The sequence below is a fragment of the Diabrotica virgifera genome, chromosome 4, assembly GCF_917563875.1.
Source record: "Diabrotica virgifera virgifera chromosome 4, PGI_DIABVI_V3a".
NCBI lineage: Eukaryota > Metazoa > Arthropoda > Insecta > Coleoptera > Chrysomelidae > Diabrotica > Diabrotica virgifera.
In genome coordinates this window covers 224,257,262-224,272,646 of record NC_065446.1, presented here as the reverse complement: position 1 = coordinate 224,272,646, position 15,385 = coordinate 224,257,262, and the positions used below count along the sequence as shown (strand labels likewise).

General features: G+C 32.1%; 1 protein-coding gene across 4 annotated transcripts in view; it reads right to left on the bottom strand.

Annotated features, from left to right (window-relative positions):
- Window positions 1-564: 564 nt before the first annotated feature.
- LOC114332393 (cytochrome P450 4d2) overlaps window positions 565-15,385 on the bottom strand; it is a 68,000-nt gene continuing 53,179 nt past the window's right edge. For all 4 annotated transcript variants that reach the window (XM_028282188.2, XM_028282190.2, XM_028282187.2 and 1 more), the window contains 4 exons: window positions 9,744-9,812; window positions 5,994-6,174; window positions 3,835-4,008; window positions 565-779 (listed from right to left, as the gene is read on the bottom strand). In XM_028282188.2, coding sequence (XP_028137989.2) covers window positions 616-779; window positions 3,835-4,008; window positions 5,994-6,174; window positions 9,744-9,812 — 588 coding nt within the window. In that variant the 3' untranslated portion in view covers window positions 565-615. The remainder of the gene's footprint in view (window positions 780-3,834; window positions 4,009-5,993; window positions 6,175-9,743; window positions 9,813-15,385) is intronic.

The following is a 15,385-nucleotide window of genomic DNA, read 5'->3' as shown; positions in this document are numbered from 1 at the left end:
AGCTGAAGGGAAAATTCTATAAAACAGCCATAAGGCCGGCTATGATGTACGGAACTGAATGTTGGTCAGTGAAGAAGAAAGAAGAACAACGAATGCATGTGGCGGAAATGAGAATGCTTAGATGGATGAGTGGAGTGATAAAGAAGGACAAAATTACAAATGAGTATATTAGGGGAAGTGTGGCACCAATTGATGCCAAAATGAGAGAGCATAGGTTAAGATGGTTTGGTCATGTTCAACGTCGAGACGTTAATCACCCAATACGAAGAATAGCTGCAGTGCAGATTCCTGGAAGGAGTAGGAGAGGAAGACCAAAGAAGACCTGGGGGAGACGATAAGGCAGGACACGTTGGTAAAGGGGATTGACATTGATATGACCCAAGATAGAATTGTGTGGAGAAATGCAATTAGGGAAGCCGACCCCGCATAGGGATAAGGCAAAGAGAATGATGATGATGAATGCAGTTTCCTCTTTTCTTTAACCAAGTTGTGATCTAGCCATACTCAAAATAAATAAAATAAATAATACAGTTGTGGAATATGGTAAAATAAATAACATAAAAATAACTGTACACACATTTTTATTTTAAAAGTTTATAAATAAAAGTTTTATTACTAATCAGACCTATTTCTTAATCTTAAGTGATTTCCATTTGTAGATGCAATTACAACGTTTGGAACTATTTTAACCTCATGTGGTGGATCAGTCGGAAGTAATTCAAAATTTCTTAAAACCTTTGAAATAACACTCTTCATTTCCAACATTGCGAATTTCTGACCTAAAAATCGGATATTAAGATTTCAAATATCAAATTTAAAAATATTTGGATTTGCCATACAGTAAAACCTCCGTTAACCGAAACCATTTTAATCGAAACATCGTTTAACCGAAACGGCTGATTTCGTCAATAAAAAGTAAATTTTTATCGCAAAACGGAAACAATTCGATGTTAATTTGTCAACATCGTCAACATTGCTTTCATACAACTAAAGAACGTAATTAAATATACAACACATTACGAAATCACCTCATAGTATTTTTAGTACAACTTTGACCAATAATGCTATGTAATTTGATACAAGAAAAATCCAAAAAGAATGTTATTTTTAACCGAAATTCTTGTTATCCGAAACGGCTTTCCCCCCAATTATTTCGGTTAACGGTTTTACTGTATTACTATGCAGGATAACTAGAGACTATCTTTACAAAATCAAACTGCTAATTCCTGTTTCAATAGCTGAGATATCCTTTATCCACTGACATGCGGTATGTCATTGTTTTTCTTGATGTGCCTCTCCGTGACGAATGTGGGCGATCATCATAGCAATCTTCACCTTATCTGCAGCAACGCGGAAAAGCTGCACAGATGTTGGGTTCAACCAGGTTCTGAGGTTCTTTAACCAGTATGTTCTTCTTCTTCCCGGACCTCGCTTTCGAAATATTTTTCCTTGCAGGATGGCTTGTAGGAGGGCATATCTGGATTCATTTCGCATAATGTGTCCAAAGTATTCCAACTTTCGAGATTTGATGGTGGTCAGTACCTCTAGGTTCTTCCCCATTCTTCTAGGGACCTCCTCATTTGTGACCCGATCAGTCCATGGGATTTTAAGAATTCTCCGATATAGCCACATCTCAAATGCTTCCAACTTTCGGCACATATCCTCGTTCAAGGTCCATGATTCAACACCATAAAAAGGACAGAGAAGACGTAACATCTCAACATTCTTACTTTTATACCAAGAGAAAGGTTGCAGCTCTTGAAAAACGCGCCCATACATACCGTTGAAGACTGATCTAGCTTTTCCGATGCGCGCGCTCTTATCTCTCGGTTGTTGGTCCATTCTTCATTTATTATGGTGCCGAGGTATTTGTAGTGCCTCACTCTTTCTACAGGTTTTCTCTACCTTTATACTGAGTCTATATTGTTGACTAAAATACGTTCATGAGGACAATTTGTTTATGAGGACTCGTAGGTATTCTAGGTTGTCCGCAAATACTATGGTGTCATCTGCATACCTGATGTTATTTAGCCGGTACCCGTTTAGTAGAATACCTTTTTCTGTTTCGTGCAAAGCTTCGATAAATATTCTTTCAGAGTAAAGATTGAAAATTAGGGGGGAAAAAATTCAGCCCTGCCTCACTCCACGCATGATTTTCACATATTCGGTGTGACATTTACCCCTTCTCGGGGGATGAAAAACGCGTGTTTAAAATACGGTCGGAAATGGATAAATTGACTTATATTAAGCACCTTTTGTTCTATAAAGTTTTTTACGTAAGTCAATAATTTTCGAGTTATTCGCGATTTAAAATGTTGATTTTTCGACAAAAAAACTACGTTTTCAGACTGTTTTTTGCAAATAGCTCAAAAAATAAATATTTTATCGAAAAAAATATTTTTAGCAAAAGTGTAGCCTATAAAAAAACGAAAAAAATGGTGTACCAGTAAAGTCTACAAATTGAGTAGAAGCAAGGTTGTAGCTCATGAAAAATACGTTCTTATTCGTCTAATTCCAAATCGAATAATTCAACGCCAAATCACCGAAGAAAGAAGCGTTTTTCGGGAAAACCTTATTAACATTTTTAAAGTATCGAAAAAAACTTATTATTTGTTTTTTACAAAAGTTCACAGCATAAAAAATAAACGAGTTACATTGAAAAAAAAGTTGTCTCTTTTTTTTTGGTAAAAAAAAATCGTGAAAACCTCCCTCTATTTAGCACCCTAAATGAAATTAATCGTTTGGCTTTAACATCTATTTTAACTGTACGTGTATTGTTTATATGATCTGTAAGTTTGATTGGTTTGTAGTGCTTATTTTTGAAAACATTTGGTTTTATAGTAAAAAAAAAATTTCTAAAAACTTTTGATAAAATTTCATTTTTTCAAAATAGCTTAAAAAGTATTAGTGATAAGAAAAATCTTAAGGAGTAAAAAAATATAGGTTTTGCTATTATAAATATGCTAGTTTCATTTTGTTTCTCCGTAAGACAAAAATTGGTTAAGATATGGCTGTTCAAAATTTGCATACACTCGTGATTAGTGACCCATTCAAGCTTTCTCAATTATAACCCTTTCAAAAATAAACACTTTTAACCTGTGAGACTGACAGATCATATAAAAAATAGATTAGTAAGTAAATTGTTTGTAAAGCGGTAGCGATTAATTTCATTTGGGGAGCTAAACACGGCGAGATTTTCATGATTTTTTACAAAAAAAAGAGGGCCAACTTTATTTTTAGCGCAACTCGCTTATTTTTAATGCTAGAAAATTTTATAAGCAATTAAAATAAAGCTTTTTGTAAACACTTTAAAAAAGTTTGAATGGATTTTTCCCGAAAAGTGCTTAATTTTTTGATGAATTCACCTTGAAATATTCGATATTAATTAGACGAATAAGAACGTATTTTTCATGAGCTACAACTTTGATTTTATTTGATTGATAGACTTTACTGATACCCCATTTTTTTGGGTTTTTTATAAGCTATACTTTTGCTAAGGATATTTTTTTCCATAAAATATTTACTGTTTGAGTTATTTGCGAAAAACCGTCTGAAAACTTAGTTTTTTTGTCGAAAAATCAACATTTTCAATGGCAAATAACTCGAAAAGTATTGACTTACGTAAAAAACTCTATGTCAGGTCTTAACTTGAACGTATGTTTTTTCACCCCCGAGAAGGGGTGACTGTCACCCCCCAAGTAAAAGCAACCAACTAAATCCAAACTTTTATGCAATTCGGAGTTGCCCCTGAAAATTACACGGTATCGCCGAATTTCCCGTTCATTTACTGGGCTAATAATCATATTAAGTACAATATTTTAAATTCTACCTTACCTATACAGTTTCGAAATCCAGCACTAAATGGAAGAAATATAAAACTACTGTATTTATTAGCTTCTTCGAAACGTTCAGGAATAAATTTATCTGGGTCTGGGAAATATTTTGGGTTTCGGTGCATATGATAAATAGAAATCACAACTTCAATACCTTTCCTAAAGACACTACCTTCTAAAAATTAATCAAGTTGAAATTTAGTAAATTTTATTTTAGCAATAAAATGCGGAATTTGTTTAAATTTAAACGACATTGTAAACTAAAAAACCACGAAAAAACAATGAATTATTAATAGTATTAAATACAATGTCATTTCACAATAAAAATTATTTAAAGGGTACCCCTTGTTAAGGGGAAACAGTAACGATCAACAGATAGCGAAAACGCGTTCCAAGGTTGCGGCTGTAATTTTGAATATTTTTTCGAGATATTTGGCACACGTATTCGTAATATAATAAAGAATGGCGGTACAGAGCCCAATTTAAAAAATATATTAATATGTGGAAATTACTCTGTAATTAAATACAATATTAAAAAAACGAGCCTGTACCGCCATTAAGAAGAACAAAAAAATTACACAAAAAAAAGAACACTTTCTTCAAATAAAATTTTTTATTCGATGCCTAGATTTTGTGTCATTTTGGAACTACTAATGAAATAAAAACTTTTAGTAGTTCCAAAATGACACAAAATCTAGGCATCGGATAAAAAAGTTTATTTGAAGAAAGTGTATTTTTTGTTCTTCTTAATGGCGGTACAGGTTCGTTTTTTAATATTGTATTTAATTACAGAGTAATTTCCACTTATTAATATATTTTTCAAATTGATCTCTGTACCGCCATTCTTTATTATATTACGAATACGTTTGCCAAATATCTCGAAAAAATATTCAAAATTACAGCCGCAATCTTGGAACGAGTTTTTGCTACCTGTTAATCGCTACTGTTTCTTCTTAAGAGAGGCAAAATGCCCTCATTGCCAGAATTCAATTTTGTTGATTTTTTTACGTTTTATCTGAATAAAAATTAGACTCAGGGCATTTTTATCCCTCAATCTCTTCCCCCTCCCCTGCCTCAAAAACGTAATTTTTTAGTTTTTTTAGGTGGGTTGCAATCAATTTAAATTTTTTAGAAAATTCACACGCATAGTTGAGGATTTTACAGAACAATTATATTTTTATAGACCCGTAGGTAAATGCACATAACCCCAAAAAAAAAGTTGCAATTTTTTTTAGAAAAAGGCGTATAATTTTTTTTAAGTTGGCGGCAGGTCTAATTTTTTTTATTTAATGTATTTTATCAAAAAATGTATTTCTAAAATTCTTTCACAAATTCGAAAAACTGGTTTTTTAGGGGGTTTTTGGGATTTCCCCATTTTATTGACTTCAAAATAGATCATTTTTTTAGATTTTTTTTATGTAGCTTACAATATATAATTTGAAGTAACTGAGCTCTTTAGGATATCAGAACTGTGAAAACACGTTCAAATTACCGAAAAAGAGCCCCCGAAAATTTCTCACGTTTGGGGGGCTTAAACGTTTTCCCACCTTTTTGGAATATTATAAAGGACTCAGTTACTTTAATTTAATATAATATAACCTATAAAAAAACCTTAACCTGATTTATTCGGAAGTCTATAAAATGGGGAAAATTATCAAAAATCCCTAAAAAGCAATATTTCGGATTTTAGAAGGTGGTGCACCTTACCAAAAAATCTGAAAGAAATTATAAATATAGTTTTTTATAAAGTACATAAAGTAGAAAAAAATAGACCTGCAGCCAACTCAAAAAATTTGGGCCTTTTTCAAAAAAAAAATAACTTTTTCTTGAGGTTATGACGTATACTCAACCTACAGGTTTATGAAAAGTTATATTTTGTAAAACCCTGAACTGTGCGTTGTGAATTTTTATAAATTTTTAAATTGATTGCATCCCACCTACAAAAAAAAAATAGAAACGAAAAATGGCGTTTTTCATGGTGCGGGAAGGGAAAAGGGAACTGGAGGGTTATATTACGCTGAACCTTTTTTTGAATCACATATAATGAACAAAAAATAATTTGGGAGTGAGGGCATCTGTCCTATCTTAACGGGGGTCTTTTTATATCAATAAGTCTGTTTATGTTTAATTTTTATTAATAATTGTTTTATAATATCATACCCCATGTAAATTCCTCCTCATCAGATATTGTTCTACCCAAAATTGGTACAGAAGGATACAATCGTAAAGATTCCTTTATTACCATTTCCAAATATTTCATTTCTTGAAGCTGATGTATAGTCGGTTTAGCCGTTTTTAAATTTTTACCAAACATTTCTGTCTGTTCAATAAATGCTTGTTCCTGGATAAAAGAATAATATTATATTACCAATAAAAGCTTCTTAAAAAATGTTTTATGTAGGTAACTTTTAAATTTAACTTAAATAAAAAAATGTCTAAGGAACACCCGTTGAAAAATTAGAAAAAGAAGCGAAGTGATTAAAGCTCGAGATAAACCAGCACAGAACAAAATACATGACGATAGGGAAAGATGACACAACAACTCAGAAATATCTAATAACACAGAAACATAAATTTCAAAATGTGCCACGAAATGTGAAATGAAAGAGAATGGAGAAAAGAATTCTGAAAGGCAATAAAATATATATGGAATGAATAGAAATCTGCCAAGTACCAAAACAAGTAAGGGAAAAAAGATGAACTTATATAAGACCTTAATAAGGCCTGTTGTTAATTATGGAATAGAAACAACGACGATTAACAAGAAATAGCCTTCTGAAATTTGAAAGAAAAATAATGAGAGAAATGCTGGACTACAATGTGACAAAAGAGGAAGAATTAAGACTGAAAACAAATGCCGAAATTGAAGAAAAATTAAAGAGAGAAAATAATATCCAGATACATAAAATCTCTTCGCTTAGACTGGATTGGACATATACAGAGACGCCTAAAATCAGATATATTGAGAAATATAACTAAGTGAGCACCACTATGGCCCAAAGACCTAGGCTGGATGATGTAGAAGGAGGCATAAGGGCAATGAATGTGAAAGACTGGAAAATTCAGTGCAAGGACAGGAAAAAATTAAAAGAGTCACGACAACAGCAAATACATACAGCAAACTATAAATGACACAGGATTAATCCACCTCACCTAAGAATAGGATTTTGAGCGCCATGGCGTTGGCTACAATACCTAGAGATTGTAATGCATAATGATTGAATGACTAATGGACGAAGAAACGCCACTATAATTCCACTTCTTTAATAAAAATTTGTTTGTAGTTTGTTACTGTGCAGAGCTTCCGACCTCCTCTCTGACGTCTTCCTCAATGCTTCCGGAGTCTCAGCCTCTTGAGCCCCAAGACACTTCATTTTTCAATACTCAGTCCATTACTGTAGTGTGCAGTACATTACTGTAGTGTGCAGTGAAGTAGAGTGAGTGTTCAAATTATTAGAGCCCCCAAGTAAAATTAATTTTTTTTACACAAATGGTATAGGCACCGGGTGGTGAATTGGAAAACGGGTCATAGGAAACTCAATGTAAAATACTAAACTGTTGAATTCCTGCTTCCCTAATTATTTTTCATCAAAAGACATTAGAAACTATTTGTAGAGGATTGAATTCTGTATTAAAAACAACTATTAAAATTGTTCTACGAATTAAACATATTCCAAAATTTTGTAAAAATGTAATTAATTTTTGAGTTTTTCAGTCCAAAATTAGGCCACACATAGTGCAATATTGTGTCACAATAAAGTTATTATTTTCACATTTTTGAACTGTCAATATTTTTATTTTATCATTTATTGTTAAAAACAATACAGTTGATAAGATACCCTCAGTTGCGGAGAAAGTATTAATAATAAATATTTTTTATTCAGGCAATGGTGTGAGCACTGTCAGTTAAATAGTAACGTGTGGCCTAAATTTTACCCACATACCTACTGTGGCAAATGTATTATATTTTTAAAAATTTTGGAATGCGTTTAATCGTAGAACAATTTTAACTTTGGTTTTAATACAGATTTCAATTCTCTACAAATATTCTCTCATGACTTTTGATGTAAAATAATTAGGGAAGCAGGAATTCAACAGTTTAGAATTTTACATTGAGTTTCCTATGGCCCGTTTTACGATTCACCACCCGGTATAATTGAGCTGTATAATATATTAATGAGGTTGTTTGTATTTGATTATCTTGTAACACTTTATGAAAGTGTAATAAATAGTCTGACAATGTGTGCAATGGTGTGTCTGGCAAAGACATCTCATTAAGGAAAAAAGCACGAATAAAAACTCTATTATTCAACACTAATCACTCCAACAGAAAAATAACATCAATTTCTCAAGTTTCAAAGGCAACTGTGGGCCGTATAAAGAAAAACTTATAATACCATTATTAAACAAAAAGAAAATTTTCTGGGGTGGTTCTAATAATTTGATCACCCACTGTAAGTAGTAAAGTAGTGAAAAGTGTACTGTCTGGGGGCTCAGGATACTGAGACCTCGGAAGCCCCGAAGAAGATGTCAAAGGGAATGTCGAAAGCTCGGCCCAGTAATCATCAATGCGGTTCAACTCGAAAGCCTGGGTTGGCTATATAGGTAAAAATTTGGCCGAGCCTCACGAATACACTCCAAATAGTGTTTTAGTCGAAGAGCTGGGAGCGGATTTTGTGCGTGATAAGTAATATGGAAAAACTATACGGGGATATGTTAAGTTAGTTGTGTACATCACTTTCACCAACGGCCGGAAACCAGAGTTGGGACCGAGGGTAGTTATAAGGGGTCAAATTCGCGGAATTTATTATTTTTTTTATGACGCTCATGATCGAGATAGTGCACCAAAATTTGGGAATAAGTAGGTCATGACGTACCTAAGTAAAATCTCTAGGGGCTCAACTCTGGTTTCCGGCTCTGGGGATTTTACTTAGCTAAGTCATGGTCTACTTATTCCCAAATTTTGGTGCACTATCTCAATCTAGCACGTCGCAAAAAACCCCTTATATTTTTTATATTCACACCTACCCCCACCCCTTTATCGGCCACGGAGGGTTCCACCCCTGGAGATTGTACTTAGTTACCTCATGACCTACTTATTCCCAAATTTTGGTGCACTATCTCGATCATGAGCGTCACAAAAAAAAATAATAAAAACGGCGATTTTGACCCCTTATAACTACCCTCATGCCCAACTCTGGTTTCCGGCTCTGAGCATTTTACTTAGTTATGTCATGGTCTACTTATTCCCAAATTTTGGTGTACCTACTCCCTCAATCACGAACGTCGCAAAAAAACCCCTTATATTTTTTCTATTCACTCCTGCCCCACCCCTTTGTCGGCCACGCAGCGTGCCACCCCTGGAGATTTTACTTAGTTACGTCATGACCTACTTATTCCCAAATTTTGGTGCACTCTCTCGATCATGAGCGTCACAAAAAAAATAATAAAAACGGCGACTTTGACCCCTTATAACTACCCTCATCCCCAACTCTGGTTTCCGGCTCTGGGATTTTACTTAGTAATGTCATGATCTGCTGATTTCCAAATTTTGGTCCACTATCTCAATCACGAACGTCACAAAAAACCCTTTATATTTTTTATATTCACCCCTACCCCCACCCCTTTGTCGGCCACGCAGCGTTCCGCCGCTAGAGGTTTTACTTAGTTACGTCATGACCTACTTATTCCGAAATTTTGGTGCACTATCTCGATCATGAGCGTCATAAAAAAAATAATAAAATCCGCGACTTTGACCCCTTATAACTACCCTCGGCCCCAACTCTGGTTTCCGGCCGTTGGTGAAAGTCATGTACACAACTAATTCAACATATCCCCGTATAGTTTTTCCATATTACTTATCACGCACAAAATCCGCTTCTATCTCTCCAACTATTTATAAATAATTACCTGTGCATTGGGGTTCATTGCTAAACAATATAAAGCAAAGCTTATGGCTGTTGCTGTAGTATCATGACCCTAAAATTTCAAAGTTCTTAATAATGTTAAATTTGCTGAAATTATAAAATTTGTGATATAATAAAATGTACACACAACCAAACTTATATGGAATCACCATGTATTTCAAAGTAATATTTATTTCTTTTGAAAAAACTTGATACTCTTGCGAACAATAAAGGTTTTTATTGAAAATAAACAAATCGATAAGACAATCAGATAGTACAGCTCGGTACGGTATAGGTTTTTGTAGTTATAATTTTTGGCGCGATAGGCAGTGATTTTTTATTAGTCTGCGCGCATGCGCACAGAGACAGTATGTTGTTCATTGCTCAATCTTTTAAGTTATATGTATCAGTCCAAAAAAGGTGTGGAAAAAATATATTAGTGTTTTTAGTAAATATATTTATTATAATTTTTGTGTTTTTGGATTTGTTTTCCTCGGGAGTAAGGTAATACGTATTATTAAAACATTTTTATTTAATACTTCACTTCGTCCATTTGTTACCGCGGTTTGTCATAATGTCCGAGAAACCGTCAAAACAATGCCTTCGTAGCCTCGTTGGTACAGCATTCAACTACGAATCGAGAGGTCCCGGGTTCAAATGCGGACAATTGCTGTCTTTTTTTAATTTTTGGATTTTTGGAAAGTGGTAGGTAACTGTTAAAATCAGTGTAATATTGATTTAAATAAAAATAAACTGTTAAAAATATTTTATTTCGCTGAAATCATATAATAGAAGTATAAATTCTTACGTGCGAACAAGGTACACATACATTATTATTTTTTGCTTGAGTTGCAAATTGAACGAAAACAAATAAACTAACTTTTGCGTCCAAAAACGAAAATATGTGTCATATGGGGTTATTTAACTTACAACGGTGAAAGATTATTGGTCTTGTAGAGCAAGTAATGTTCTCAGAGGGACATAGCTGTAGAACTAGGCGTAACAGAGGGCGTTCTTCCCAAAACCAATGCTAGGTAACAGGACTAGGAAAGCTCGCCTCGATCGTTGAATTGTCCATTCAGCTGGAAGACACCCAACCATTTCTCACCTGCAACTCCAAAGGCAGCTTTTGGAAGCAACAGGTGTAACTCTTTAAGTTGAAACGATAAGAAGAAGAGTTCGTGCCAGGAATTATACAGCAGGAGACAGTTATGGGTTCCCGAGTTATCCAGGGAGCACAAGATTGATCGCCAAAATTGGTGTCTTCACCACGAAAACTGGAACATTGGGAATTGACAAAATGTGCTGTTTTCAGAAAAAGTCAGGATTTGTGTAAAATCATATGACCCATGAAATCGTGTACTTAGAGGTCGAGGAAGACAAGCAAGAACGAAAACTGTCAGATCTGTTTACAAATATACAAGAGGAAGTGTAATGTTCTGGAGAGGAATTGTGATCCGTAAAAAAACTCCTTTAATTTTCATCCAATCAACTTTAACTACTTACAGGTATGTTGATAACCTGTCGTTAGGCACTTGAGAGATGCAACAGGAAAAAATTTAATTTTCTTGCATGATAATGGACCTACACATACCATTAGAGTGACTAGTGACATAATTGAAGCAGTAGGTATCCCTTTTTTGAAGTAGCCTGCTTGCTCACCCGAGCTTAACCCTATAGAGAATTTGTGGGATACCCTTAAAAGAAAAATTAGAGCTCGCCAATGGATTATTGTTATTAGTGCTCTTGAAGGATGGAGCAACCTACCACAACAAAATGTGGATAATTTGATTAGGAGCGGGCACACGCAACCTGAGGCTTGCATAAGGACTAGAGGTGATAACAGTGACTACAAAAAAAAAACAAAAAAAATAAATAAAAACAATTTAAACATTCTTCGCTTTACATTGAAATTTTGTATGCTATTAACTTTAAAACAACTAAATTTTAATTTGATTGTTAAATGCTTTAATGTTTGATTTCATTTTTATGTATTTGTTATTAAATTGCTTTAAAATAAATATTGTTTGACTTCGTGTGTTCGATTGTTTAAATTCGCACAAAATAATAAGAAATATCAGGTGATTCCATGTAAGTTTGGGTGTGTGTATATACAGGGTGTCTGCGTAACTTGGAACCATATGCTAAACTTTTTTAATATCAATTTTACGAAAAAAAGTCATTCTTTATAAAGTGCTCTGCATAGTCTAAAACCTAAGATGCAATCATCAGATATCAAATTTTGTCAACAGTATACGAGGTATGTCAAAAAATATGAATTTCGCTCAGGAGCAAACTACCTTTATATTTCAAAATATCAAAAAATTTTATTATGAAAAGTTATTTGTAAATAAAAACCATATTCAAATATGCAATAACAGCCTTCTACTCGAAAAAAAAAAAATTCTAAAATTTTCCTAAATTACCGATTCCGAGCATCATTTTTAGGAAAAAAAGTTGTTCTTCATAAAAATCTGTGCATGGTCTAATCCTCAAGATGCAACCGTCAGTTATCCAAGTTTGTTAATTTTATACGAGGTGTGTCAAATATTACGAATTTAGAAATTCTTTGAATTCATATTATTTGACACACCTCGTATAAAATTAACAAATTTGGATAACTGATGGTTGTATCTTGAGGTTTAGATCATGCATAGATTTTTATGAAGAATAACTTTTTTTCCTAAAATTATTAATAAAAGAGTTATTACATGTCCAATAAATAAAAATGATGTTCGGAATCGGTAATTTAGGAAAATTTTAGAAATTTTTTTTCAAGTAGAAGGCTGTTATTGCATATTTGAATATGGTTTTTAATTACAAATAACTTTTCATAATAAAGTTTTTTGATATTTTGAAATATAAAGGTAGTTTGCACTTGAGCGAAATTAATATTTTTTGACACACCTACCTCGTATACTGTTGACAAAATTTGATATTTGATGATTGCATCTTAGGTTTTAGACTATGCAGAGCACTTTATAAAGAATGACTTTTTTTCGTAAAATTGATATTAAAAAAGTTTCCCATATGGTTCCAAGTTACGCAGACACCCTGTATAATAATAGAAACCAAACAACCAAAAACAGACATAACGTATTTAGGGGAGTGCAATTAGAACGAAAAGATACAATGTTTCAGAAAAAATCAAACAACGTTATATTTTTCTAAAACTTTTTTTGTTAGTTTATAAATATGTTAAAGTAAAAAGTTCTACTCGCAAATTTCGCCGCTAATTGTTTATTAATTGTTTAAACAATAACAATTGTTTTGTATAAATAATGTTAAGAATATGGGTGAATTCAACATTTTATTCTGATAAAAAATGTTTTTATTTTAGTTTTGATTATGCTGAACCCAAATCTGACATTACAATTTGCAAATTCAAAATGGCGGATTCAAAATGGCGGATTCAAAATGGCGGATTTTTCCTAAAAAGCTTTAAAAAGTAGTTGTAAAATCCGATTTTTTTTTATAAAACGTGTTTGTTTACATATATGTGGATATTTTTGAGAGGATTCAGGAAACCTGAATCAAATTTTGATAATTTAAATTATAAAATGGCAGATCCAAAATGGCGGATAACTTAAAAAATAGTTGTAAAATCATAATTTCTTTTCAGAATGTACTTATTTCTACACATATTTATTTTTGAGAGCTTTGATAAACCTAACTTAAATGTTAACATTATAAACTATAAAATGGCGGATCCAAAATGCGGATTTTCTAAAAAGAACATAAAAAAGAACATTTTTCTAAAACATTTATTGCCTTTATTTTTAACAGGTTGTTGAATCTGAACTAAAGATTAAAAATTTAAATTTCAAAATGTCGGATCCAAAATGGCGGATATTTGAATGAAAAACAAGTAGAATCCAATCAAACAAATATGGAATTTCATTCTTAAAAAAAAAGATAAACAAATAATTTTCACAATAATATTAAAAATTAAAATGTATTAGAAAGTATATTTAAAAAAAAAAACAAATTTTCGATTAGAAGGATATAATTACATATTAGAACATAGTTTTTAATTCCAAACAACTTTTCTTTATAAAAATTTTCGATATTGTGAAATATAAAGGTACTTGAGTGAAATTCATATTTTTTGACATACGTCGTACAAAATTAACAAAACTTGTTATTTGATGGTTGCATCTTATGTTATATACGATGCAGAGTATTTTATAAAGAATAACTTTTTTCGTAAAACTGATATTAAAAAAGTTATCAATAGGTTTCAAGTTATACAGACATACTGTATAAGAGCTAAAAAAATTTTTTGTTGAACATTTATTATTGTTGAAGCTTATTACTAAATGTATTTTAGGTAAGTTTTACAGAAAAAAGTTTTGATCACTCTGTATATACATTTTTTCATCTGGTAATTTTCGGTTTTTGTATTACATTTTTGTTATCTTTCTTAGTTTTCTCAAAAAGAAATTGTTAATTTCATTTTTTAACTAAAATTATTCAGTGTTTTTTAAAGACTATATCCCAAGCTTTAAAAAAATAGCAAAAAAATTTTATTATATTTATTCAAACTTAAGTAATGCCGTCTTAAAATGGTGGGAATTCTGTAAAACTACGAAGTTTTCAAAAATTACATTTTTTGAGACATCGTATTATTTGAATTAAATTTTTGAGAGTTTTTTTTTGAATGAAACATCGTTTAGTAAGATAATTAAGAGGTAAGTTGTGCAAATTTGAGAGTTTTATAAGTAAAATTGTATTAGTTACACATTTTTAAATCATTTTTAAACAAAATTCATGTAAGGCCCATTTTCCGCCCACACCGTACTTATGTCCATAAATTTTATTTCTTTTTATTACAACCATAAGATAGCTTATTTCATCTTCATTCATGTCCAATTTGTAAAATTTCTTTTGATCCATTAGTTAAAGAATTACATTAAAAAAACTCAACCGTGCACTTCTTCCAACTCTAGTTTACAGTGCGCCAATGTGTGTGAGAAGGGTGACTTTAGCGTTATAAATAAAAAATTACAGAAGCTAGAGATTTAATTTTAGAAAAATCTTTATACAAGTTTTTTTTTGTAAAATTTTCTGAATTTTTTAATGGTCTAGTCAGTTTTTTTCTAAAAATTATAGTTTCGGAATTATTTAAAAAAAACATCTAACTTCGCTGTTCATTTGTTTAATAAAAAATGAAGCACCCACTTCTCGAGTAGAACTTTTTGATATGTTGTTTATTAAACATTTCTTAATGACATTACAAAAAGTTTTATCTTGTTTGACTTTTTCCGAAGTGAAAATCTAAATGTACTCCTCTAATTATAGAATTTTTATTATAATTTAGAACAGACATTTTATTATAGAATAAAAACTTCTTGAAAAACTACAGCAGATATGCCTGCAGAACTCCAAAGCAAAAATAAAATTTCAGGAACAATATCAAACGAAGTTAATATCATCAGTGGTGTGAAGCAAGGAGACCCTATCCCTTCCGCCCTAATGTAACCTAATTTTGGAGCATGTCTTGAGAGAAGCAAAACTAAACGGAACGGATATAATACTGAATGGAACACAAATTATCTGTTCCATTCAGTATTGTATCTGTATCCTTTCCGTTTAGTTTTGCTAAAGACGGGTATTACTCATGGGATTTTGGGGCTGCTGAACACA